We start from the raw sequence: 26,904 nt of genomic DNA on the forward strand, positions 1-26,904 counted from the left end.
TGAGTTCACATAAAGAAAATTAAAAAGTATGCTAAAAGTATACCTCACATTGCACAGCTTCTCAAACAAGAGCAAATGTAGGATTGGGGTGCCAGTTTTGTCCTTTGAAAATTGATAGATTTGTTCAATCACTGACATTTGCTAGTGCTGCAACCTAATGTGAGTAACAGCCAGTAAATGTTATGGCATCTCAAAAGTAGCACACGTGAAAGCCAGAAGAGTGCACGTGGTGTGGCCACATAGAACAGTAGCTGCACACTGAAAAGTGCACATGCAGAGAGTTTTTCTGCAGTGCAAAACAATAACTCTGCATGTAGTACACTATGTGTGAGACCGACTAAAGCATTACAGATCTAAAGTGATGTTTTTGCCAAGGGCTTTGAAAGTTTATTATTATTATATACAGTTGAAGACAAAAGTATTAGCCCTTATTAAATTTATTTTCTTTTTCAAATATTTCCCAAATCATGTTTACCACAGCAAAGGACATTTTCGCAGTGTTTCCATTAATATTTTTCCTTGTGGAGAAAGTCTTATTTGTTTTATTTCAGCTAGAATGAAAGCAGTTTGTAATATTTTTAAACCATTAAAGGCCAATATATTAACCTCCGTAAGCAATATGTATTTTTTCATTGTCCACAGAACAAACCATCATTACACAATGATGCCTAATTACCCTAACTTGCCCAACTAATCAAATTAAACTAGTTAAGCCTTTTAATCACACTTCAAGCTGAATACTAGTATCTTGAAAAATATCTAGTGAAATATTATGTGTTATGTCATCATCATGGCATAATTAAGTTATTAAAACTATTATGTTTAGAAATGTGTTGGAAAAAAATATTCTTTCTGTTAAACAGAAATTAGGGAATAAATATACAAGAAAAGGAAAGTCCTTTGGAGGAAAATCAACCCTAGGTGGAGGAGTTTAAGTATCTCTGGGTTTTGTTCACGAGTAAGGGAAGCATGGAACGTGAGATTGACAGGCAGATTGTGCTGCGGCAGCAGTAATGCGGTTGATGTACCGGTCCGTTGAGGTGAAGAAGGAGCTGAGCCGAAAGGCAAAACTCTCGATTTACCAGTCAATCTACGTTCCTACTCTTACCTATGGTCATGAGCTTTGGGTTATGACTGAAAGGACCACATCTCAGATACAAGCGGCCGAAATAAGTTTTCTTAAAAGGGTGGCAGGGCGTACTCTTAAGGATAGGGTGAGGAGCTCTGACACACAGGAGGAGCTCGTAGTAGAGCTGCTGCTCCTCCACATCGAGAAAAGCCAGCTGAGGTGGCTCGGGCATCTGTTTCGGATGCCTCCTGGACGCTTACCTAGGGAGGTGTTCCAGGCATGTCCCACCGGGAGGAGGCCTCAGGGAAGACCCAGGACACGCTGGAGGGACTATGTCTCTCGGCTGGCCTGGGAACGCATCGGGATCCCCCCGGAGAAGCTGGAGGAAGTGTCTGGGTAGAGGGAAGTCTGGGGTTCTTTCCTAAGACTGTTGCCTCCGCGACCCGGCTCCAGCAAAAGCGGAAGAAAATGAATAAATTAATAAAATATAGACTAAGTCTAATAATTCAGGAGGCCTAATGTTACCTTAACTGTATACACTATTTTAAAGATCATAAGGGCACATACAAATATAAAAATCTGCTAAAAATACAGAATTGTCCAGTTCTATATCATGGTAACTTAAATAAAGTAGAAGTGTTCAGTTTTGGTTCGGACTTGCTCAGCAAGACTCTCAGACTCTTGCTTTGTTTTGACAGGTTTGAACTGCAAGAGAAAAGCCGGATCGTAGAAGAAGATGCTCAACCCAGAATGAGAGACGCACGAAGAGAAGCCTTTCTCCCTGAAGAGTTCGCTTCAGCTCTCTCTACCCATCCACTCTAACAGTGTTGATGATCCACTCTGACATGACTGACCTTTCCAGGTCCTGCAATGTGCCCGCACTCTTCTGTGCCAGGCTGAAAAGGCCACACCATGCCTGAGAAACCAGGCTGCTACATTACCAGAACCACTTCAGCGGGCTCACAATAACAAACAAACTGCACAATCTTTTTGCACTACTGCGTTAATTTTAGATTATTAGATTATGGAATACAGTGTAGAGTACAGCAATGAATGTGACATCCAAACAGCATAAAATTAGGGCTAAAGCCACGTCCGTGCACAGAGTGATCCATCTTAACTGAAATAAACAGAGCTGGGTATCAGGATGAAATTTTCATACAGTCACCACTTAGCACATGCGGTTCAGAGAGCACTGCGCCTGTTGTCAGAAGAGATTTATTTGCGTCTCCTGGTGTGTCTTTAGAGAAGCAATGCGTAGCAGCATTTGGAAAGCACAGAGAGAGCGAGCGATGGATTTATGTTTCATTTGGGCTTGGGTTCTCTGTCGCATACAGACTGCGAACTCCCAGAGCTGGCTGATTCTGCAGAGATGAATCATATAGCTGTGGTCTTGCAGTTTCAGGGTACCAATGTGAATTTCTTTTTATCCAGTGAACGTTTCCCCTCTGAAACTTCCTTATATGTAGTTTTCTGCTGTTCGGCACATTCAGGATTTAATGTGTTTACTCCAAAAAGAGCATTTTGTTTCATTAAAACACACTGAACCATGTCGATACGACTAAATAAATAATAAATATAAAAGGAGTGAGATTAATTAACTCAGATCCATTTGCTTGGCAACTGTTAAAAATGAGTGACTGCCAAAACTGAGTTTGCATGATAACTGAGCAAAACTGACACGGTCACAGCCAGTTGTGTCAAACGTAATTCATGGACTAACATTAGATCAGCAAGCATAACCGAGGATGACGACCAAGCTATTTTACATGCGTTTACGAGAGCAGAATGCACAGGCACTAAAAACACATATGTTGTTTATTCAAAGGCACTTATAAAAGTGAAAGTCTGCATATTCCCAGCATATTAAGCCATCATTATACTTAGTAAACAACAAAAATAACTTTTTAATGGCTTGCTTGTCCAGACTGGCACTGTCAGATTTATAGATGGGAATGCTGGACGGCTCGGCTGGGCTTTATGATACCTCATTTAAAGTTCATTACAGCGCAGCCTCTCTGTCATTTAAAGGGAATACAGAATGAGAGAAAGCAAGCTGTGGTCAGATGCTGTGGAAAATAGCATTTCAGGCTTGACATTTACTCATTTTGACTGGTTATCTCTTTGTTTAACGTGTTTGCCATAAACCGTGCTGGGTGATAAGTAATAATATCACTGTCACATTCATAATATCACTGAGTGTCAGAGAGAAGCCACAGGCAATGAAAACCCTAATTATACAGTCTTTTCTGGCAGGGTAAATGTATCTATTTAAAATCGCATGTGAAGTATATTCATCTGTACAGACTAATGTTAGGCTGAAAATACCTTCTGAACTGTGAGACAGTCTAAAGAGAAAATTACTAAGAGTCATGGCACATGCAGCAAAATTCGAAAAGCACACACTGTATTCTCCATCAAACTAACTGTTGTATTGATTAATCGGCTTCTGAGGTTGAAATCATTTCTCATTCAGCTGGTTCAGAATTAGTAACACATCGCTATATGTCAGAGGAAAAAGTTCACCTTTAAGTAATTAGTTTCAGGGAGCTTTTTTATATGTGAATGCTCCAGTTAACTGACATATCTGAAGGGGTCCGAGTTTATTGTCAATTAGGCATGGGATGATAACCGTTTTCAAGGTCGCTGTTTGAAAAAGTCAAGGTATTAACACTGCCAAACTTTTCTGTAATACCGTTATGTGTAAGATTTTTTTATATACGTTTTGTTTTAGGTTTTTTAGGACAACAGTATCTCCAGCAGAAAAGATCTCCAAAAATGCTGTTTTAGATTGTAATGAAATCTGTGTTTTTGAAGCTTATAAAGACAGCAGAAGTTAATGATTTTTATAAATATATTTAGCCTGACGTGTTTACTGCTCAAATTTTAAAATATTTGCAAAGTTTCTCAAAATAAAATGTATTTTGTTCAAAGGGGAAAAAAGTTTACAATTAAAAAGAGTATATTTTAGAGCAGTATTCACAGTACCGTAAATCCATGATATTTTTATCCCAGGTTCTCATATCATCAGAATCTTATATACCGGCCCATGCCTATTGGCAACACAATAAGCTTTATTATTTCAAACTAATATTAACCTAATTGATTGCCAAAGCAATAAGACATAATCACAAAATAGATTAAAATTAGATCAAGGGTCTGAAAGATCAAAGTCCAGGGACATTGTGAATGAAAAAAAACAGCTAGATTCACTTTAGGGTGACATAAAAATGTTGTTTAATAGGCTCAATCTATATTGCTCTGTGACTTTAGAATATGATTTTGTAAGATAACACAATTTAATTGCTTTCTATTTGAAAATTAAACAAAAAGAATATTTGTTTTGCTATTTTCTATTCATTATGAAGTGTAATAGTTATTGATAAAGTACACTACTCTTTTGAGTGTACACTATAAAAATTATTTTAGGTAAATACAAATAGTTCTATTTTACCTCAAAATGTCACGTTTGATTCAATCTGTGACATGCCATTACTTTATTAATGTTTGTAAAAATGTATAACATTTACAGAGTGTACACTAAACATCTTAAATAGGCAATGAAAAGTTTGGGAGAGTATATCTTTTTATTACTCAAATCGTCAAGTTTGATCAAATGCATTCATTTAATTTACTAGCAATTTAAGAAACACCTTTCAGTGTGTGATCATTTTCTTATATTTAACGTTTTCATTATTGTTGTCATTACTATTCATAATGAGTTTTACCCCACTTCCCTGAGTGTAAATGGCAGTTTGGTCAACAAAGCCGTCAGAGTGGACTCGAGTGTGAAAACACCCTCAGTCTACATTTTACACTTCATCATTACCTTCATTAGAAGCAACAGAGCGGCAAATGAATTCTCCAAATTAGTTTATGAGAAAAGGGGGATAGAGAGAGAGGGGGTGAGGGAGAAAAAGAGGGAGGGAGGTTACCTCTTGCGCTTTGGAGGCTGCCTTTTGTCCATAATCACCGGCACGCAGTTGGTCAGTTCCGTCCAGTCCGCGTGCAGCCCGCAGCTCCAGCCCGTGGAAAACCTCGAGAAGAGCCAGGACTCCTGCTTACCCGGCCGGTGGCACGTGCATTTCTTCTGTCCCGCTTTGCAGTCGCACGGCTGCTCCAAGCGAATATTCCTGACCAGGTGCCTGCCAAATGTGGTCCCTCCCGTCTTCTGAATGTGCAGAAACACAATCACATCGTCTCCCTTGATGTTGAAATCTACATCGCGCGTCAGGTCGCGTTCCGTAAAGTTGAATTTGGATGCGCATTTAGGCGGGTTGTCTTCCTCCGGGTCCTGCTCTCGGTACAGGTCGTCGGTGGTTGGGTCCGGGGTGGCCAGAGGAGCGATCCTCACGAGTTTGTCTCCAGTCCTGAAATGACAAGCCTGACCGCCTGCCGGACAAACATACTGGTACCCAATCATGACAAAAAGAATGGCTAAAATTGGGATAAAAATCCATTTGTTGGGTTTATCATTCATTTTAGCACAAGGAAATTCTTCTTGCAGTTAATCTGAATCATGACCTCCTCTCCGGGTCTCGTTCCAGAACGATCGCGTGAGAAACAGCCCAAAAGCCCCATGCCACATGTTGATATATTAAAAAAGAGGAGTGTGACATCCAGGTCTTCACGTCAAAACTTGCTCTCTCGCAAAGTTGTAAAGAAAGTGCAAAACAAGAAGCATGACAAAATGCACAACCAAATGCTGTTCAAGAACTGAACATCGTGGTCATATAAGCTATAAGACGTCAAAATACTAAGGTTAATGAATTGATTTGAAGCGTCTAGGCGTGCTTTGCTCTGCGGAGTGTCCACACTCTGGATGAGTCTGTGCTCTTCGGCCATCCCGCCGCGGCGCGCATCAGCGGGAGGACGCCAGTGATGTCAATGAGACGCGAGCGCTCAATGAAGAGACACTGTCGCGCCGGTGGAGCACGAGCTCTTTCGTAGCACGAGAACAGTTTTATCTGCACCTGGTCCCAGTCCAGCGCTCTGGTATATTTAGCAATGAAGTGTCGCCACTACTGAGAGAATGCACGGTGTGCGTGTTATTACGTTCTTCACGGCTTTTTGCACTGTGCAATTTTTGTGCCACTTCACTTGGGGAAAATTCCAAAAGGTTGTAATTAATAGATCATTTCGGTTATCATCGGAGTCAATATCATATTGGGTTGAGTTAAGTAATTTAGGATCTAAATAATTAGGTTAGGATTTTTTATGCTGCTCATTTTATGCATAACTGAATGCAGAAAATGTATAATATAATAAAAAATATATAACAATATAATATGAGCATATGATATAGCCTTATGTTATATTATATTATATTATATTATATTATATTATATTATATTATATTATATTATATTATATTATATTACGTTTTAATAAGTTATTGTTGCTCATTTCTAGAATTTTTCTAAATGGCTGCACTACAAGACAACAAACAAGGGTCCAGAATGTTGGAAAAAAGTCATGACAAAAATGTAAAAATGCATTTTAAAAAATGTAATAACTGGAAAAGAATATTTGATCGGTTTACAATATACTGATGGCCTGTTTTTCAAATATTAATTGGTGATAATGGTCAGAAATGTTGGACCATTATTGTTTTTTTTTAGCATATAAGTAGAGTTACTCTTTCACAAAAACCTAAATAAACACTTGCTTACAGATACTTTTGGAGATTAATTTATATTATAATAAAAGTTAATAAAATGAAAACAGGAAATTATTATTAAATAAAGAACTCCATAAACAAATCATATTGAGAAGATTGCCATTTTGTTTTATTTACTTTACCATTCTCCCCTTCTTTTCTAATGTGTTTAATGATTATTGCAATAAGTTTTTGGGGGGGGGGGGGGGGGTCTTCCACTCTTCCTTTATGTAGCGCCCCCTTTGGTTTATTCTGTGTCACCATAAAGTTGCTAAATAATTTCATACAACTTCTGAGTGTGTGTGCAGATTTTTTTTTTTATTATTGAAAGTCTAGTAATGTACAACAACTTGGCATTATCAGTACACCTCTACATTACAAGAAAAGGAAACAGGTGCAAAAAAAAGAACAAATAAAATGTTACATAAAATACTTTTAAGAAAAATAATATACATAATTAAATCTTAAAAAAAAAACTAAATAGATAAAAAAATTGATAAATGAAAAGAACTAGGAGTTTTGCTGTAATTTATATTTTTCTATCAAAGACGACTAATTGCACTTTTCGTTAAGATTATGATCATTATCTTATTTGAAACTTCTATAGCTAATTCAAAAAGGTCAACATATTGATAAATATGTTATGGTGGCTGTTTTAGCGTTGAGTATTTAGAATTGCCTCTTGTAATAGTTCTAAAATAGTTTGATAACAAGCAGGAAATGTTCATAGGCCATCACCACATCGAAATGGTCTATTCGTGACATGTTTAAAGTAATAAATTAAATAGGCCTAAATGACCTTTTATTAGGGCAATGAATTCTATATGAAAAAAATTCAAACAGAAAAGATCCATTTCAGAGCAGCATAGAGAAATATAAGCTATATAATACAAAGATCATAAATGCAATATGATGTTGATCTAGCACCAGTTGCAATATTTCTGTATAACATTAAATAAACTATTCAACTTTTTAAAATATAAATGTGTATGTTGTTCACATATATGTTTTACTTTTAGACATATGACATAAAACAAGCAAAATTATACATTTAAACAGCAATTTCACTTCCAAAAATATATTTTAAGAATGGCACTAACTCAGTGTTTCTCATCCACGTTCCTGGTTCCTTAGATTTCTCTTTTGTCTGTCACACCATCACAGGTCTTCAGTCTCTGTTAATGAGCTGATGATCTGCATCAGGTGTTTTGGGTTAGGGAGACATGGAAAATGTTCAGAGCTGGTGGTCCTCCAGGAAAGTTGTTGAGAAACAATTCATAGGCTTATATCGTACATTATAAATTGATGCCAAATTTGTGAATAATTTAAACAAAAAATATTATGTATTCTAACTCTGCAGGGTTAAATAATTATAATATATATTGGATTTTAGTAAAGCCAACTGAACACTTCATAGCATTAGCATGTGGATGCAGGAGCTTTACAGTTACTTCACTGCATTAGTAACACTAGTTGTCCATAAACATGCCTGAGAAACCTCCGTCCGTGTACATTTTCTAAAACATATTAATGCTCTATAAGATTTCACTGCTATTCATGAGTTGAACTTTATGTAAAATTTCAGTCCTACCAGTAGCTGATGTAAGAAGCTTTTCCAGAAAAGCGTAAACAACGCGTCGCTTTTCCATATGTGGAAGAGGGAATTAAAGATGCAGGACCCCTCAATGGCGGCGTCCTGTGAAACCGGGTAACACAATCAGCGGCGCAGAGACAGATGATTTAGGTGTGTTTTAAACATATTCACAGTTAATATCACAGAATCAGGATGCGATGTATTCCCGTTGAATAACATAGTGTGTTTGGTCCAGATAGAAAGCTAAAAGAAGTTGAACATTTTGTGTGCTACGTGTCTCTTCTTCCCAATCTTATATTTCTTCATTTGCAAGACAGTTTCAGATTTGTTTATCATGTTTGCATGAAATCCGTGAGACGGAAAGCGATGTTAATGTCACTAAAAGCACAAGAGTGGAATTATGCGACACAAAATGTTACATTATAGCTACGTGGCGTTTTATTAGACAGTGTATACCTGCTGTGTCGTTTTACCCCTGACGCGTCAATGAGGTAAACCTCTTCACTGAATGTAGAAGTCGTTTTCTGTTGATACGTGTTATTTTTATAGTTACACTGTTATCCTGGAATAAGCAAGATTTTAGGTAAACTGATAGTTCGCCCAAAAGTGGCTCAATTGGTCCAAAACTTATGACTTTATCTTTTGTTTAACACAAAACAAGATGATTTGAAAAATGTTAGAAATCTCTAACTTGACTTCTATAGCGGAAAAACAAAAACCATGGAAGTCAATGGTTACAGGTTTCCAAAATTGTTCAAAATATTTCCTTTTTTGTTTACAATAAGAAAGAACCTCAGAACAAGTGAATCGTGTAAATGATCACAATATTTTGGGTGAACTATCCCTTTAACATATCATATTGGGGGCTGTGATCACAAATTATAGAGTTTATTGATTTGAAAACAGTAGAATTGCTTGAAATATAAAACAATGTCTCAGACGGATAAAAAAAACAGCCTGTTTTAAAATATATTTAAGCTAGGCCATAAGTTTAAACAGTAAAATTGTTCTGAATGTCAAAACAATTAACAGGCTAATTGTAGTTCATTTGAAAATGTCACATCTTTTACGCTATAAAAACTTTTACAGTACATAGCTAATGTTTATTAAAGATGAAGAACTACCATCATGCCTTGCTTATCAGAGTAAAATGGCTGTTTAGCGTATTTTCCTGAAGTGCTATGTTTTTAATTTAAATGGAAATGTTTTATTTTAGAATTTCTGGTAACTAGTGATTATTTGAAATGTTTTGAAATTATTTTGAAACTTAGTTAAAAATTCCTTCAGACAAAATATGATGATTTTTGACATCTTAAACACATGCAAATGATTCATCAGTGAATAGCTTAACAAAACATCTTGATGTTACTTATGTTTTTTATTGTTGATTTATTTGTTGTTGTTTTTTACAGCATCCAATCATGAGGCTGGTTTTTGTTGTGCTGGTTTTTCTGAGGGTCCAGCATGTGAACTCAGCATCTAAGGGAATCGTCGCCAGTCTTCAAGCCAAATGGGCTGCGACCCCTCTCCTACTGGAAACAAGGTGGGCTGCTATCATAATAGGCTCGTTTGACTTGGCCAAAATCTGCGCAGAATCGATTACCGGTGATCACCGCAAGATGCATGCCGGTTAGAAATGTGTCCGCCTTGCCTTCGCCTCGCTCTGATTTCACGCTGACGTGCGCCAAAAAACTCTCGCGATCGCGAGGCGGGTACCTCGGATAGAGCAGTCGGCCGCAGTTGTTCTCAAAAGACTGCGTTACCAAAAGCATGATGGGAAACGACTGGCTGACGACACAGCTTAATGCTGATTGGATGAGACTGACACATTACACTTTATTATCTTGTTTAACTAAGGTTTATACCTGGATTTGTTGAATACCTTTTTTTGTATTTTCGTTGATAATTAAAAAAAAGTCATATAGAGCATTACATATGGTTATTTATTTAGATTTACACGGAAACAAAAACAAAACACATCTTTGTAAAACATAACGTGACCTATCCAATATAACTAAATGTTACTTATAAATCATTAGGATGTGTGTGTGCTGTATTTTATTTCTCTCTCAGTTTTAAGTCCTGTTTGTTGTCATTTTCACTTTTTTGGTGGCGCAGTGGGTTGCACAATCACCTCACAGCAAGAAGGTCACTGGTTCGAGGCCCAGCTGGGTCATTTGGCATTTCTGTCGGGAGTTTGCATGTTCTCCCCCTGCTTACATTGGTTTTTCTCCAGGTGCTTCGGTTTCTCCCTCAGTCCAAAGATGTGGTATAAATGAATTGAATAAACTAAATTAATCGTAGTGTATGTGTGTGAATGTAAGAGTGTATGGGTGTTTCCCAGTGATGGGTTGCAGCTGGAAGGCCATTCGCTGCGTAAAACATATGCTGGATAAGTTGGTGGGTCATTCCGCTGTGGCAACCCCTGAATGATAAAGGGACTAAGCCGAAAAGAAAATGAATGAATGAATGCACTAAAATCACATCTCTCATCTTTGACCCTTATGCATTATGATTTAAACTCTACAGTTTGGTCTATAGTTTTGTAAAATTAGCCCCAGATTTTTTATACCTGCTGTAGAATTGCTCACGTCATGATGACATGCATGTTTTGTTTTTAGTACGAGGAGAAGATCCTTTCATGTGTTCTCTTTAAAAAAGCACTTTACCTATGAAACATGTTCTCCTAGATCGCTTGAATTCTGTGAGGAATTAATTTTACTCAGTAAACATTTTATAGAGATTTTTTAACACAGTTTCTTCAAATGCAAAAACAAATTGTAAACATTTAATGTAATCTAACCAGAGTATACATTACATTTTCTTGCCATGAAAATCTCCACAGAAGCTGGCATGGTTTTAAACACAAACAAACAAACAAACAAACAAACAAAAACATTTTTTGTTACTCTCCTTTTATACAGTGAATTCATCAGGGAAGATGGAGACGAGAAATTCTGGCAGTTTGTCGATACTGTGAAGGAGTTAACTGTTTACAAATCTGGAGGTAATGACTCACATTTCATCTGCTTTGATTTCTAATACTGCATTTGAACTGTAAATGATGCTGATATGTACTTTTCTGTCTTTAGAGTCTGTCCGCTCCTATTATAACCTGATCCTCAAGAAGGCTGGCCAGTTTTTGACGGATCTTCAGGTCAACTTGCTGAAGCTCTCTCTGTCTCTCAGGACTTACTCTCCAGCTGTACATGCTCTCCAACAAGTAAGTCTTTTTATCACATAGACTGGTTTTTCTAGCAAGTATACATATAGATATTTTTCCAGATTTTTATTTGCCAGGGCAAGTTTTAAATGTTACTTAAACTGTTAAATATTTTGGACACATAATTATTGAAGATATGAGTGATGATAATGCTATGTACAGGGAATGTCGAAAGCTAATATGCTGGTGAGAGTTTTATTTGTGTTCAGAGCAGGTTAACGTAAACCTCTTTAAAACCTATTGAAGTTTTTTATACAGCTCCTCTGTGGTATAATAAAAAAAAAAGAGACTCAATAAGCTGTAGGTTGCACACAATGATTGTATGAGGGTTCTTCTTTAAAAACATGGAGTAGTGCAAGTGAATTATTTTGTATGGAAAGAGTTTGATCATTTTTTCGATTAGAATTTTGATCCATAAGTTTATCTGTCACTTGGAGAAGTCTCAGAATGGCATTTTAATGTTGTTGATAAACCCTAGGCTTACTGAGGTGCGCTTTCAGTCACCTGTGATGAAATATTAGCATATCTTTCTTTTTTAATGTATAATGTGTGGTTTGTATTGTTTTGTCTGCATTTTGTACTATTGGAGCTTGTGTCTGGAATAAAGAGAATTATTTAATTCTAAAAAACATTTTTATTTTATCCATCTGAAATTTATTTAACTGTGAGGTAAACCTCACAGACAATACTGTTAACCCTTTCTTTTCATTCTGTAGATAGCAAGCGATGAACCTCCTCCTGAAGGCTGCTCTGCTTTTGTGGTTGTTCATGGTCAAAATGCCTGCAGCACCAAGGATATGAAGAAGCTCTTGAAAACAGCCGCAGACAGGTAATGCTAACCGAATATACTGTATTCTTAGAGAAAATAATTTGTTCTGTGTCAAAATCAGTTGTTTTCCTATAACATCTTTGTTGTGCTGTACGTTTTATTCAATTAATCCAGGCCAAGACCTTACCTATACAAGTCTGACCACCAATACCCAGGAGTCAATGGGACAGATGTGCCTGTAGCTATTCTTTATGCTGAAATTGGCACTAAGGAGTTCAGTACTTTTCATAAGGTTCTGTCTGAGCGAGCACAGGAGGGCAAACTTATCTATGTGCTGCGACATTTTGTGTCTGTAAGTATTAGCAGTGTAATTTCTCTATGTTCATACTGTGGGCAAATCAGATTTTTGTCATTTTCATAGTTGCAAGCGATCAAGTATAATTTATATGATCAGACATGGGTTGCTTTGGTAATTACATAGACTTATTCACATGTGTGACATCCCATTCAGATAAAGATTAAGGTTAGGATACATTAGGATTAGCTGTGCATAGAAACCTATAGCTTGATTCTATTCATAGTAGTTTGACATTTTTTTTAAATTCTGTTCTATTTGAAGAGAAATATTTCTTAACCCTCACTGATTTCTCACCAAAGGAGCCGAAAAATGAAAGGATGCTGCTCTCTGGATATGGTGTGGAACTAGCAATTAAAAGTACTGAGTACAAAGCTGTTGATGACACAAAGGTTAAAGGTATTGTATAATCTTAGATTTTTTCTTGTGTTAGGAAGAGATAAGTTTCATTTTAATAAGGGTAGTCAATGTTTTAAAAGCTTTAAATAAAATATATCTATATTGATATGACATATAAATATTATATATATATATATATATATATATATATATATATATATATATATATATATATATATATATATATATATATATATATATATATATATATACAATACGTATGCATCATGCATTTGTCTTAATGTAAATTTTTAGATTTAGTAATATTTGTTAACATGCAGTGTAAAAAGTACTTTGTTACGTTACAATTTTAGGTTAAATCAAATTTATCTTATTTAAATATAATATAATGCGTTAATTTAACTTACATTAAAGTGCCTTAATTATATTAAAAAGTAAGTTGAAACATAATTACACTTAGTTTAATAAGTTATAATTAACACAAAGGTATATGTTGTCATTACTAATTGATCATATTTTTACAGTGTAGTTAATCCAACAGGAACTAACACAAAGATGAAAAAACAAATGTTTTTAATTGAACAAAAAATGCAAAGTTTATTCAAATGCACAAATGTTAATTAAAAAAAGTGTTTCTTGAGCAAATGGTTGTTTCAGAAGTGTAGCTGAACAGCATACAGTGCATATAAAAAGTAAACAACAGTTTTTAAGGAGTTATAACTAATGTGACCTGAATTTGTGTGCAGAATCCAAATCAGCTGGCACTGATAATGAGGATGAAAATGATGAAGTCCAAGGGTTTCTGTTTGGGAAATTGAAGTGAGCAATTATTTCACTTTCTAATGTCTTCATGGCTATCCATATACCAAAATATTAATAATTATAAAAAAATAAAATGGTATTTTTGTAAAATGCTTAGTCACTCACTGCGTCTTCCTTCACTCCCAGAAAGTCTCATCCGGAGCTTCAGGAGGAGCTAGGAGAGCTGAGAAAGCATCTCCTGGAGAGCACCAATGACATGACTCCTCTCAAAGTGTGGGAGCTTCAAGGTGGGCTAACTGCTGTTATTGATGACTCTTATGGTGTTCTGGACTCGGTGCTGTGTCACCGTGTGAGATTAAACCCATCCACGTGGTTTCTGGAGAGAACTGTCCACTTGATGAATTGGGAAGCAACCAAAAGGTTGCAGTTTGTACCCTTTGCTTGCTGCAGCGATATGTCCTACTCCTGTTCAGACTCCTGAACAGATGCTCATGTTCACAGCCAAGTTCAGTTTTGCACAGTGAGATTCTGTGGCGAAAAATGGCTAAATAACAGCAGTTTTACTTTTGTGCTGATAGATAAATGAAGCAATTAATAATGCTTGACGTAAAGTGCTCTCCATGATGGCCATTAAAACGCTCGGTTGGTTTTGTAATAACTTTGGGGCTGAATTGTAAAATCCAACGGATTTTTGTTGTTGCTGCTTTTGTTCAAACTCTAAACTTTTAAAGTTATATTTAGTTGAAACATAAATTATAGTATTTTCATCCATCAAACATACATTTATTTACCCGTTGTTCCAATTTTCTATATGTAACATGAAATAAAAACGTATATCATAACACTGGCCACTTTATTAGGTACACCTTAGTACTGGGTTGGACCCCCTTTTGCTTTCAGAACTGCCTTAATCCTTTGTGGTATAGATTCAACAAGATACTGGAAATATTCTTCAGAGATTTTAGTCCGTATTGACATTATAGCATCACGCAGTTGCTGCAGATTTGTCGGCTACACATCCATGATGCGAATCTCCACATCCACCACATCCCAAAAGTGCTTTGTTGGATTGAGATATGTTGACTGTGGAGGTTATTTGAGTACAGTGAATTCATTGTCATGTTCAAGAAAACAGTCTGAGATGATTCGCTCTTTGTGACATGGTGCGTTATCCTGCTGGAAGTAGCCATCAGAAGATAGGTACATTGTGTTCATAAAGGCATGGACATGGTCAGCAGCAATATATATATATATATAAAATATCCCACACACTGTTCCACCACCAGCAACAGCCTGAACCATCAATATAAGGCAGGATGGGTCCATGCTTTCATGTTGTTGATGCCAAGTTCTGACCCTAACGCGAATGTTGCAGCAGAAATCGAGACTCATCAGACGAGGCAACATTTTTCCAATCTTCTATTGTCCAATTTTGGTGAGCCTGTGCGAATTGCAGCCTCAGTTTCCTGTTTTTAGCTGACAGAAGTGCCACTTGTTGTGGTCTTCTGCTGCTGTAGCCCATCCGCCTCAAGGTTAGGCGTGTTGTGCATTTAGAGATGCTCTTCTGCATACCTCGGTTGTAACAGATTTGCTACTCACTTGATATTTTCTCTTTTTTCATTCTTTTTCATTTCTTTCTTTTTTCAGACCATTCTCTGTAAATCCTAAAAATGGTTGTGTGTGAAAATCCCAGTAGATCAACAGTTTCTAAAATACTCAGACCAGCCCGTCTGGCACCAACAGCCATGCCATGTTCAAAGTCACTTAAATCTTTCTTCCTCATTCTGATGCTTGCACCAGATCATCTTGACCATGTCTACATGCCTAAATTCATTGAGTTGTAACTTATAAAGTGGCAGGGAGTGTATTTTGTAATTAATTATAATAATGGAGCTCAATTTCTATTCAATGATGATCTTATCCTCTAGAAAACTAGCAATCAGAACGTAAAAATCGAATGAATTCACAAATCAAAACTTGTAGCTTTTGTGCTGAAGATTTTGTGTTGAAACGGTTGTTTTATATGAGTGTGAGAGCAATAGCAAGTGTCACACATTAAAGCAACATTAACTCAATATGAAGTGTGCATGGCCAACAAATAGTGTGGCAGTTTGTTGCATATATTTATGATGCCTTTGCATTGTGAAGCTTAAAATGTGTAACTGTGTATAAAAGAACAGCCTTGGATATTTTTGATTTCTCTAAATGCAAATATTAAAGGGGTAGTTTATTCCCTTCAATCCCCTTAAAATCTGAATAAATTCATTTTTCTGTCGAACACAAAAGAAATGTTGTAAACCTGTAGCTAATGATATCCATTGAAGAGAAATCGAATACTACAATCAATGACTGCCTGTTTTCAACATTCTTCAAAATATCTTCTTCTGTGTTCAACAAAACATGTGGAGGGAGAGTAAATGCTAACAGAATTTTTATTTTTGGGTAAACTGTCACTTTAATGTTTATGTCAGCCATATTTAATAATGGTGTCAAATTAATCTTAGCATGCAGAAGTGTATCATTGGTTCTGTTATAAAATGATTTTGAAATTCCTTTCTCTGTCTTTCCAAAAGACCTCAGTTTCCAGGCGGCATCTCGGATCATGACTGTGCCAAAGTTTGATTCTCTCAAATTGATGCAAGAGCTCAGCCAAAATTTCCCCAGCAGAGCCAGGTAAAAAAAAAAAAACTGTATGAAATTCAGTCTTGGTGTCTCTGAGAGAATTCAATGCAGAACTCATTAGCTTTGTTACAGTAGTCTCCTTCAGAACTTGAATATTTGCAAATACTTGTTGCGTTTTAAAGTGGTATTCCCTAGGAGTCCAGCAATTCAAAGATAATGATGTTATTTACATTTAGCAAAATCAAAGAACATTTAGAGCAATAATGGTCTAATAGTTGATGTTAAACAATGTATTTTTTAATAAGTATCATGTACAGTATATATTTATCGTTCAACATTTACTAATGCTTTATCAAAATCCCTAATTGTGCTCGTTACAATGTCTTAATGCACTGTGAGTTAACAGGAACATTGTTATTTTCATTCACTCACATTGATATAGATGAATGAATACGTTTAATGAATGTATTGTTTATTGTTTGTACATGTTAGTTAAGACATTAACTAATGGACTGTTATTTTGAAGTGTTATCTATCAATTAATGTTGTAGAATATTTTACTATGCATTTTTGCATGTATAACAGCACAGAATGCATGCGTCTGCGTTATGTCTAGGTCGTTTTTAATGCGCGACTGTGACTTTCCTCCGTGGCTACTCAGGACAGCTTTATGTGCAGCGTTCAGGATTTGCTGAGTCAGAGTTACTGTAGTTTACAGTTTGTCAGCATAGCCGATGTGGCATCTAAGAGGGAACAGGTTTTCTGAGATTAAAATGAGTTTTTATGACTGTTTTGGGATGTTGCCTGGAGCCAGTACTGACTGTACATGTTTTATTGTACCCACAGATCACTGACAAGAGTGGCTGTAAACCAAGACATGAAGAAGGAAATAGAAGACAACCAAAAGGTAAGCTTTAGCAACAACTTTTCTGAGCAACACTTTTAAAAAAGTTTCAAGCTTGGTCAAATGGTCTTGTTCATTTAGAGAAGGATCTATAAAGTGATGGTGTAGCTAATGAAAACTTTTCTTTTCAGAGGCTCAGTGAGTCGATGGGCGTCCATCCTGGAGATGCCAGTCTTTACATTAATGGAATACATGTTGACCTGGACATTCATAACCCTTTCAGGTATAATTCCATTTTAAGATCTTCTAGCCAACATGTTTTGTCTGCTGGTGATGGTAGAATGTTGGGTAACACTTTAGTTTGAACCACAATTTACGCTATTTACTATTGGCTTATTACCTGACTGTTATTAAAATATTAACTTATGTATATTAACTTAAGTATAATTAATTCTACTTCCCTAATCCTACCCAAAACCTAAACCCAACTACTACCATACTAACTGTAATAAGCAGGGGTTTACATTAATTTTTTTGATCACCAGCCACTGTGGCTAGTTGATTTCCAACATTACTAGCCACTTGCCATTTTCACTAGCCACAATTTTGTTGTTTGGAAAATATATTTTGTATTAATAAATGTGACTTTGACATGCTAAAATGACTTGATTTAGATGTTGTCCTGTCCACATGCCTCCTCATTTATTTGTTTTATTACTGTTTGTGTGTGTTGTGTATGAGCTTGCTCACTGGGCATGAGCAAATGGGTTGTGTCGCATTGCAATTGGTTTTTATTTCACATGTCTTTTTAGTGCTCAGAATAAAGGTTTTACCAAATTTATCTCTGTACCTAATTTTTTCTTTGCCACATATTTTAATGTGTCAAAACAAGCAAATATATAGCTTTATACAAGAATTTTATTCAACAAAACTTTTTTTTATTAACATTTAAAAAGATCTATTGTCATGCATCTAAAATTTGCAGAGTAATCTGTCCTGGCTAAAGGTCCCAGATTAGCAGTTACTACACTTAAATAGGAGTTAATCTCGTATTAAAGCAATGTTATTGTAAAGGATGATAATTAAACTATATTAACAGAAATAACTGTAAGCAAAAGAAAGCAGGTAAAAATATACCACGAGTGATAATGAAAGGATGATCACATGCCTGAGAATAATTAAAACGAAAGCAGTGACTGCTGCTATTGCTTACTAATATGTATATTTTTTCAGTCTTGAGCTCTTAAAAGCAGCAGGGCTGTGGGTACACGAGCATCGTTTTTTGTCTAGTCTTTTTCAAAGAGAACCGATCGTAAGTGAACGAGAAAAAAAAAGCGCAAGTAAACGCGAGCGCACGCGCTTTTAACAGTTTAAACTAGTGGAGGTGTCTGTCTAACCCGCCAAAGCTGAAATCTACCCACATTTGGCAGGTTGGCAGGTGTTAATGTAAAGCTCTGGTAATAAGTATCTAATTAGTAGTTCATTGAGCTAAAGTCTTAGTTATTAGTTTAACGGTGTGAACTGTGCTTAGTATATAGTGTTACTAAAATGTATAATAGCACCATTAACATTTGTTGATTTCTTGGTGTTATGTAGCATTCTGGACATTCTCAGAAGCGAGGCTAAGATTCTTGAAGGTCTTCATAATCTTGGCGTCAAAGGAAGCAGCATTAGTAAGTTCCTGCATCTACCATCATCAACCACTGTAGAGGACAGCTACGCTCTGGACATCCGACACTCATCCATTATGGTGAGATGCTAGTTATGTGTGTTGTTGTGGAGCTCAGGAGTTCAATAGGAATGTAGGAGACAGTCTTTTCCATTCCATATGCACCAGATACTTTCTTATAAATTGATTTCATTCATTTAGATCAGGCATACCCAAACTTTTTCTTATGAAGGGCCTAAAACCAAACTTGATTGAGGCTAGTGGTCCAAAGGTAAAAATAGTTGACGTGGGTAATTTCCTAATTTATTTAATCATGTTTAAAAATGACTAGAAAACACTGCTTATTAACTATTACAGTAATATAATGAACTTATCACAGTAAAAAACAAAATAGGATTTATAACAGAATTACACTAGTTTTAGCCTTGATTTGCTTGCATATGTCTTCTGCATTGTCTGACTATTGACATTGTTTACATAAAAAAAATCAGATTCGTTTGAAACATTGAGTGTTTAAGATATGTGTGTCTCATGTTAATTCTATTAGTTATTTGTTTTAATTGCAGTGCTATTTGTGAGATAGCATGGACTTTTGCACGGCTGGGGGATGGGGGGTGGGTGTTTGTTTATTTATTTATTTATTTATTAGGGTGGGCTGGGAGGGTTGAGGAGTGGATCTTGTTTTGTGTATTGGAAAAAAATTTGTAATGAGGCTGTGAACACTCACGTGTAAAATAAATAAAAATGTAATCACCAAAAAAAAAAAAACATTTAATTGAAACATTTATTTTCAGTTTGCTTTTTTGTTGCTCAGTAATAAAATAAACAAAAAGGGTAAGGTCAACTTAGAAAATGAAGATCTCCTGTGTTAAAAGCGTTCGCCCCAATCCTTTCCATTAGCAGGCCCTACTTTGGGAATCTCTGATTTAGATAGATTATGATGATCAAGTCTTTTTCTATGCAGTGCATTTACATTAATTATAATAAATGACAAGCATATAAAATTACATCAGAGCAAAGATAAAAGATTTTTCTTTATTAAGAATATGCTTTAAGGTTTTCTAGAGAGTCTAACAGTATTCAGGTACAATCAAACATAAAATATCATGATCATCATTATTGAATTGTAATTTTTTTTTAAATAATGTGTACAATGTCTTTATCTTTTAATTTTTATTAAATAATCTAATCCTGCAAAGGGACTATTGCAGATACACACATTTTGATATCGATGCTCAAACGATATAATGTGCAGCCCTAATTCTGAATGTGCTTCATGAGTCGGTTTGACAAACCACCTGTAGGATGCTTATGCTATTAGGATGCTAATTTAGACTTGTCATGGCAGCTATACCTGTATACTGCTACTCTCTGGTAATTGAAGTGCTTCTTTTATTCTTATTTGTAAGTCATTTTAATATTAAAGTAATTTTTTATTAGTAAGTCGTCTGTTAAATATACAAGTACATTAATTTCCAACTTAACAGAAAAATGATTCGTAAATTAGATTGTTTTAATGCGTTAAATGGTTGATGTCCATCCACGATTTAAATTTTCTCAGAATATATACATTGATACACACAGTTATGGCCACAGCAATATCCCCATGTAGCCCATTACTGGTTGTGCACAGTAGCTAAGCAGGATTGTGCCTGGTCAGTACCTGGATGGGAGACCTCATGGGAAAACTAGGTTGCTGTTGGAAGTGATTTTAGTGAGGCCAACAGGGGGGGTGTGAGTCGTAATGCCCCAGTATAGTGAAGAGAAAATACTACTGTCAGTGAGCGCCGTCTTCCGAATGAGACATTAAAGCGAGGTCCGGACTCTCTGTGGTCATTAAAAAGCACGTAAAGAGTAGGGGTGTAACCCCAGTGTCCTGACCAAATCCTTAACCATCAAGGCCTGCCAGTCATCCCCATCCACCAAATTGGCTGTACCACTCTCTCTCCACTCCCCCAATAGCTGGTGGTATGGTGAGCACACTGGCGCCGTTGTCCTGTGGCTGCCATCGCATCATTCAAGTCGATGCTGCACACTAGTGGTGGTGTAAAGAGATGCCCCTCGTGATTGTGAAGCACTTTGAATGCCATACACAATAAATGTGCTATATAAATACACATTACATTATATTACACCAGTTTTTCGCAAAGTGGCTGACGGGGTTTGTTCAAGTGTTTGGTCTCTCTAAACCCTTTTTTTATTTAATTTAATTTATTATTATTATTATTATTTCTTTTTACTTTGCATAGTTTTTACAAATAGATCTGTTACACACAAGAAAAATAAAATCTGAAAAAGCATAACAGGGCCATGAGCTCCTTAAATTATCTTGATTTGGTTGATTTAGAGTACATTTTTATTATGAAATAATGGAGATTCACATGTAGACTTTTGCACTTGTCTTAAAAACATGTCTTTTGTTGGTTGTCTGGTTTCTAGTGGGTTAATGATATTGAGAAGGACTCCATGTATCGTCACTGGCCCTCGAGTCTCCAGGAGCTCCTCAGAGCAACATTTCCCGGTGTTATTCGACAAATACGCCGTAACTTCTATAACCTGGTGAGTCAGCTTGTTTGTGAGTTGATTATAGTGTAAGCTCAAATCTAGCTGCGTGTGCACAGATTAATGCAGTGATGTTTATCCCCTGATATTGCCTGTTTTTAGCACTGCAGCTGATTTGCTTTTTAAAAAAAGTGTTCAATTCTAACTTTCAGCCGTGTTTTCTGGCAGATGTTAATTAATACATTTTCACTCGCTAGCTCAATTTCCTTTCGACTTATCCCCTTTTTTATGAACGGCTGCCACAGCAGAATTCACCACCTAATAAACTTTTAATGGAAATAAATTTGGGATGTTTTTTTTTTTGTGATCATTTGAAAGGTGTTTTTCTTTGTTGTTTGCAGGTTCTGTTTCTTGACCCAGCACAGGAAGAGAGTATTGAGCTGGTGAAGTTAGCAGAGCTCTTTTACAAACACAACATTCCCCTCAGGTACAGTATATGAACTTAACAATGGAGATTAAAAGAGTTTGACTTTTTAATGATTATTTACCAATTATTATCATTATCTAATTGTCAGTTTTTAAATAATTACTAGTAAAACATACACAGCAAAAACAAATTATGGCTAAGTCAAGGCAACATTTGTTTTTATTTATTTTAAACTTATTTTTAATAAGTTAATCAGGTTTAAACTTTTTTTAAGCTCAGTTTGATTGATGACTAGAAAATTTATTTTCATTCAACTAAAAAAATCAAGGCAGCAAGAATTGTTTTGCAGTGTAAAATAGATCTTTTGGCAGAGAAAATTCTTTAACTGTTATAATGTATTAAATTTGATGGTTTCTTGCTTTCCACGTATATAACTTAAATTAAAATCAATGTTTAATGTTTATTTTTATTGATCTTTTTGGTAAATAATATGTGATGAGGAGTAGTTGACATTATCCTTTACTTAACATTCCACAAACAAGCCTTATTTTATTATCATCATGAGCTCTTCTGTATTAACCATTTCCGTTTGTTGATTGGTGTTGAGGTTTTAATTCCGTGTCTCTTAGGATTGGGTTTGTACTGGTTGTCAATTCTGATGATGAAGTGGATGGACTTTCGGATGCTGGTGTTGCTCTCTTCAGACTGTTAAATTACATTTCAGAGGAGTATGACGAAGCTCAGGCTTTTACATCCATGGTGTCAGTGAGTATCTTTGTGTTTGCTGTTACTCTACTTTAAATCATAATTTCTCTCATAGACTGTGTTCCTAAAGCAAATGCACTGTTTTGTTGGCCCATTATATTCTAGTGAGCATGTTTATTTGTTTGTTTGTTTTTCTCCATTCAGATTTTTAATAGAATTGGGGTAGGGAAGACACTCTCTGTGGACACAATAAAAGCATATCTGAAAAAGAAATTTCCAAAAGCAAATGCTGCCAGAATTCTTGGAGTGGATTCAAGCTATGATGACAACAGGAAGGTAATGTTATTAGAAAGCATTATGCGGTCCATCACAACAAAAAATGTCATTCATATATACTGTATATGACATTTTATTGTGAAAAGAATTATTTACAAATTTCTATACACACTTAATTTATATTATTGTTAACAATTTTAAAACTCATATTTCAAAACATTAGATGGCTGCCCTGTTTAAACTTTCTATCAATATGCATTTTCCTCAACACTTTATAAGCTAGTCCAAGCTTCCTATAACTTCCTAAGGTGGTTGAAAATCTAGTTGAATGTGTTTGAACGGCCACTAAAGACCACCTACTCTTTGCCTACTGAGTACTGTCTGACATTATAGGTAAAGTTGAAGGACATAAAATGTATAAAGTGCACAAAATGACTTTTCAATAGACATGATCCCACAGCATTTGGTGGACTTTTGAAGCTGTTAGAGCATAAACTGTATTATTTACTTTAGTTTCTTATTGGATTCACATGTTATGGCACACATTTATTCTGCAATATTAGATGAAAAATCAGAAAAACATGCCCATAGAAATCAGGAAAATGGTCAAAAGTAGACAGTAGATACGGATATAAAGAGAAATGTGCCTTGTCTGCTTGTGAAGCATAGATATTTACATTAGATGTCGCCTAAGCCATTGTCGTCTATTGGGAGGAATGCATCAATAGAGCCGCCATTTTAGCACAGGGTAACGCTCCTTTGAAATGTGCAGTGGAGGACTGGCCATCCAAAGCCATACATATATAGAAATATATATAAACAGTATATCTAGGATCGGGAGTTTTTTTAATCCCAAAAATTATAATTTAGCATCCCTTTTCTATATCGGTGGATACGTGACCGCACTGATAAGTTATTTCAAAACCTAGCCATTAATTCACTTAGTTGTCAATAAAACTATAATAGTATTTAGTGCAAGTTGGTGCTACTTTGCTTTATGGTCAGTGCAGTAAGAGACTGTATTATCATCAATAATGTGACTTTAGCACAAAAGTTTGTAACATACAAAAACATTAACTAAATCTTACCTATAAAATGTTTGTTTATGCTTTGTTTTCTTTGTTTGCTAGTTACAATACCATTACACAGCGCAAAAGTCCAGCATCTTCAGATTGGCTTTAATCTTGACTGCTATTGAATGACTTTTGTCCTGGGAGCACTGTACAATTGTGGCCCGTATGCGATATCTAGTGTATATATCTATGCTTGTGAAGTTGTCATAGATATAAGACTTGATTTTGAAACCCACATGTCAGCACGTTGTAAATATTTATATGATGTGTTTGTCAGGCTGGCGGAACGTTTTACAAAAAGAGTGGTTTAGGTGCTTTACCAGTGGGTCTGTTCAATGGTGTCCCACTCAGTAGTGAGGAGATGGACCCGGAGGAGCTGGAGACAGTTCTGCTGCAGAAAATCATGGAAACTACAAACTTCTTCCAGAGATCTGTCTTCATGGTATGGCATATGGTTTTTTTGAAAACTATGTCGTTTACTGCTTCAAATTCATTTGTTTTCAAGTACTTGCCAGCTTCCACTTTATTAGGCACACCTGCTAGGATATGGTTGTAGACCAGGCGACTTTCTGTTCAATATTATGTTGTAAAATTTCAAATTTAGCATCAGATTGCTGTTCTTAAATGTCAATATCGGCACCCATGTTCTCTTCTGCTGCTGTAGCTCATCTGCTTCAAGGTTTGATGCATTTTGATTCCAAAAATGCTCTTTTCTGTAGATTTTGGTTGTAACAAGGGGTTATCTGTGTCACTTATGTATCTCTGTCAGCTCAAACTATTCTGCCCATTGTCTTCCTAACTACAGTAAATTACTGTATCTAATCTCAGCAGATCAGTGTTTTCTTAAATACTCAGACCAGCCTGTTTGGCTCCAATCAGGATTTAACGAACATTTTACCCATATCCCATGCTCATTTTGACTACAACATGCCTTTATGCCAGGGGTCACCAACATGATGCCTGCGAGCACCCGGACGACTGCAAGTATTACATGAGTTACCTGCAGGCCTGTTTAAAAAAATAGTGACATTTCAGTATGTGTTACGCAAGCTACCATGCTAACTACCCACTGGGTAGAAAAACAAGGCATTTTCAGATGGGAAGGCAAAATTGTACTTAAAGACGAGAACGGATGTAATGTCCACTCTCTCTGATGTCCAACTCAGGGCAACTACAGTGATTAGAGGAGTGTCGGCTATGTTAAAAATGCTGTAGATTTGGTAATAATTTCAGTAAAATCTGAAAGTTGATTTATGTTATTCAATTAACAATCTGTACAAACATGGTACATCATTCTGCATGATTTGTTAAAAATTGTTAGTGGCTAGTGTAAATATTGTAGAAGTGATCATTTGAAAATGTAAATACTTGCAGAGATTTATAGAAATAAAGTGTTGCATACTGATATTTATCTCTTTCCTAACTTGTTAAATCATTGTTGACAGGCCCGGACTAGCTAATCGGGAGGACCGGGAGAATTCAGCGACAACATTTATAAATCTGCCATAACTTGATCAGAAATCTAAAAAAGGAGAAAAAGATTAAGCTATCAATTGCAGCGGATTACAGCGCAATATGCATTCTTTATCCTAAACGCACCCGATTAACAGCGCCATCGTGGTCTAGTGGTCAACACATTGCGCTACAACGCCGCCGACCCGAGTTTGAACTTTACCTGAGTAATTTATTTATATTTTTTTATTATTATTATTTTTCTTTTTTAGTTTTAAGACATATAATACTGTTTGGGTTACTTATGTAGGGGTACATGTTTTATTTTTTATTTTTTGTGTGACCCCTGTTACAAAGGACTGGATATCTATAAAGAATTATGTTTTCATATTTATGAAAAACATTTGAAGTTTTAAAGCAGCTGTGTCCTTGAAAAAGACATGATAGTGGTATTAGAAACTGAATTGGAAATGATGTTATTTTAATATAGTCAGTCGTGAACTGAGGTGGGCCGAAATAAGGCTTGAAACTCCAGGGCTGAAAAGGAGTCCCACTCCAGCCCTGATTGTTGACAACTATCATGAGAAATCATTAACATGATCATTGTCTCCACATAGATGAATATCATTATTTTTAAAATTAGCATATGATTAAAAGTATATTGAGCAAATTTGTTATTTGAGAAGTGTGTATCAAACTGGTAGCCCTTCATATTAATTGGTACCCAAGAAGTAGCTCTCTGTTTCAAAAAGGTTGGTGAACCCTGATGTATGCAATGTTTGCTGCTACTATGTGATTGGCCGATTAGACATTTACTTCAATGAGCAGTTGAATAATGCGTAATAAAGTGGATTGCTGATTTTTCCATTGACTCTGATCTCTTAATTTGGTTAGTTTGTAGATTTAAGGAGTGTCCTGTTTTATGCAGGGTCAGATCACAGAGAGTGTTGATGTGGTGGACTTCCTGATGGAGCAGGCCAATGTTGTCCCACGTATTAACCCTTTGATTCTGAGCTCTGACAGGCGGTATCTTGATTTTACTGCCTCACCAGGTACCATTTTAATGATGATCTGACACGAAACAATGTCAATATAAATATCAATCGCCTTAATTCAAATCAATTCAATGCCTTACTATAATGTCATCAGTCTCTCAATCATTCCTAGTCAGCAATCTTAATAACAGTAAAATTGTCACACCACTATCAGCATATCATTACCGATATCATCTCAGTGTACATTATTAACTTGCTTAATTTGTTGTTGTTGTTGTTGTTATTATTAAAATAAAACAGTTGCTGATGACTGGGATGACTCGGCTATGTTTTTATACTTGGACTCCAGAGACAAAACAGGAGTTATCTCTAAGAGAATGAAGTATTTCATCCGAGAGGGTGAGTCTTGTCTTACTATTATTTTATAATATTTAGTTAATTTATTATAAATACTAGGTGTGTAGGAAAAAATGTCAGTACATGGATGCTCTTATCGAAAAAATGGCCAATATTTAATTACTATTTGTTTGAATATTAAATCAATTTCT

General features: G+C 35.8%; 2 protein-coding genes across 4 annotated transcripts in view; one reads left to right on the top strand and one right to left on the bottom strand.

Annotated features, from left to right (window-relative positions):
- The window catches only part of hs6st3b (heparan sulfate 6-O-sulfotransferase 3b), a 90,491-nt gene extending 84,846 nt beyond the window's left edge, over nucleotides 1-5,645 (bottom strand). Inside the window, exon 1 of the mRNA NM_001080194.2 lies at nucleotides 5,005-5,645. Coding sequence (NP_001073663.2) covers nucleotides 5,005-5,549 — 545 coding nt within the window. The 5' untranslated portion in view covers nucleotides 5,550-5,645. The remainder of the gene's footprint in view (nucleotides 1-5,004) is intronic.
- A 2,767-nt stretch (nucleotides 5,646-8,412) lies between these two features.
- uggt2 (UDP-glucose glycoprotein glucosyltransferase 2) overlaps nucleotides 8,413-26,904 on the top strand; it is a 52,029-nt gene continuing 33,537 nt past the window's right edge. For all 3 annotated transcript variants that reach the window (XM_087267900.1, XM_087267901.1, XM_087267902.1), the window contains exons 1-20: nucleotides 8,413-8,472; nucleotides 9,735-9,865; nucleotides 11,247-11,329; nucleotides 11,415-11,545; nucleotides 12,262-12,374; nucleotides 12,489-12,666; nucleotides 12,972-13,068; nucleotides 13,776-13,848; nucleotides 13,978-14,078; nucleotides 16,365-16,464; nucleotides 17,260-17,320; nucleotides 17,449-17,540; nucleotides 18,854-19,007; nucleotides 21,366-21,485; nucleotides 21,830-21,915; nucleotides 22,485-22,620; nucleotides 22,765-22,896; nucleotides 24,187-24,351; nucleotides 26,290-26,413; nucleotides 26,657-26,755. In XM_087267900.1, the coding sequence (XP_087124026.1) occupies nucleotides 9,744-9,865; nucleotides 11,247-11,329; nucleotides 11,415-11,545; nucleotides 12,262-12,374; nucleotides 12,489-12,666; nucleotides 12,972-13,068; nucleotides 13,776-13,848; nucleotides 13,978-14,078; nucleotides 16,365-16,464; nucleotides 17,260-17,320; nucleotides 17,449-17,540; nucleotides 18,854-19,007; nucleotides 21,366-21,485; nucleotides 21,830-21,915; nucleotides 22,485-22,620; nucleotides 22,765-22,896; nucleotides 24,187-24,351; nucleotides 26,290-26,413; nucleotides 26,657-26,755 (2,167 nt within the window). In that variant the 5' untranslated portion in view covers nucleotides 8,413-8,472; nucleotides 9,735-9,743. The remainder of the gene's footprint in view (nucleotides 8,473-9,734; nucleotides 9,866-11,246; nucleotides 11,330-11,414; nucleotides 11,546-12,261; nucleotides 12,375-12,488; nucleotides 12,667-12,971; nucleotides 13,069-13,775; nucleotides 13,849-13,977; nucleotides 14,079-16,364; nucleotides 16,465-17,259; nucleotides 17,321-17,448; nucleotides 17,541-18,853; nucleotides 19,008-21,365; nucleotides 21,486-21,829; nucleotides 21,916-22,484; nucleotides 22,621-22,764; nucleotides 22,897-24,186; nucleotides 24,352-26,289; nucleotides 26,414-26,656; nucleotides 26,756-26,904) is intronic.

The sequence above is a fragment of the Danio rerio genome, chromosome 9, assembly GCF_052040795.2.
Source record: "Danio rerio strain M-AB ecotype USA chromosome 9, GRCz13ab, whole genome shotgun sequence".
Lineage (NCBI taxonomy): Eukaryota > Metazoa > Chordata > Actinopteri > Cypriniformes > Danionidae > Danio > Danio rerio.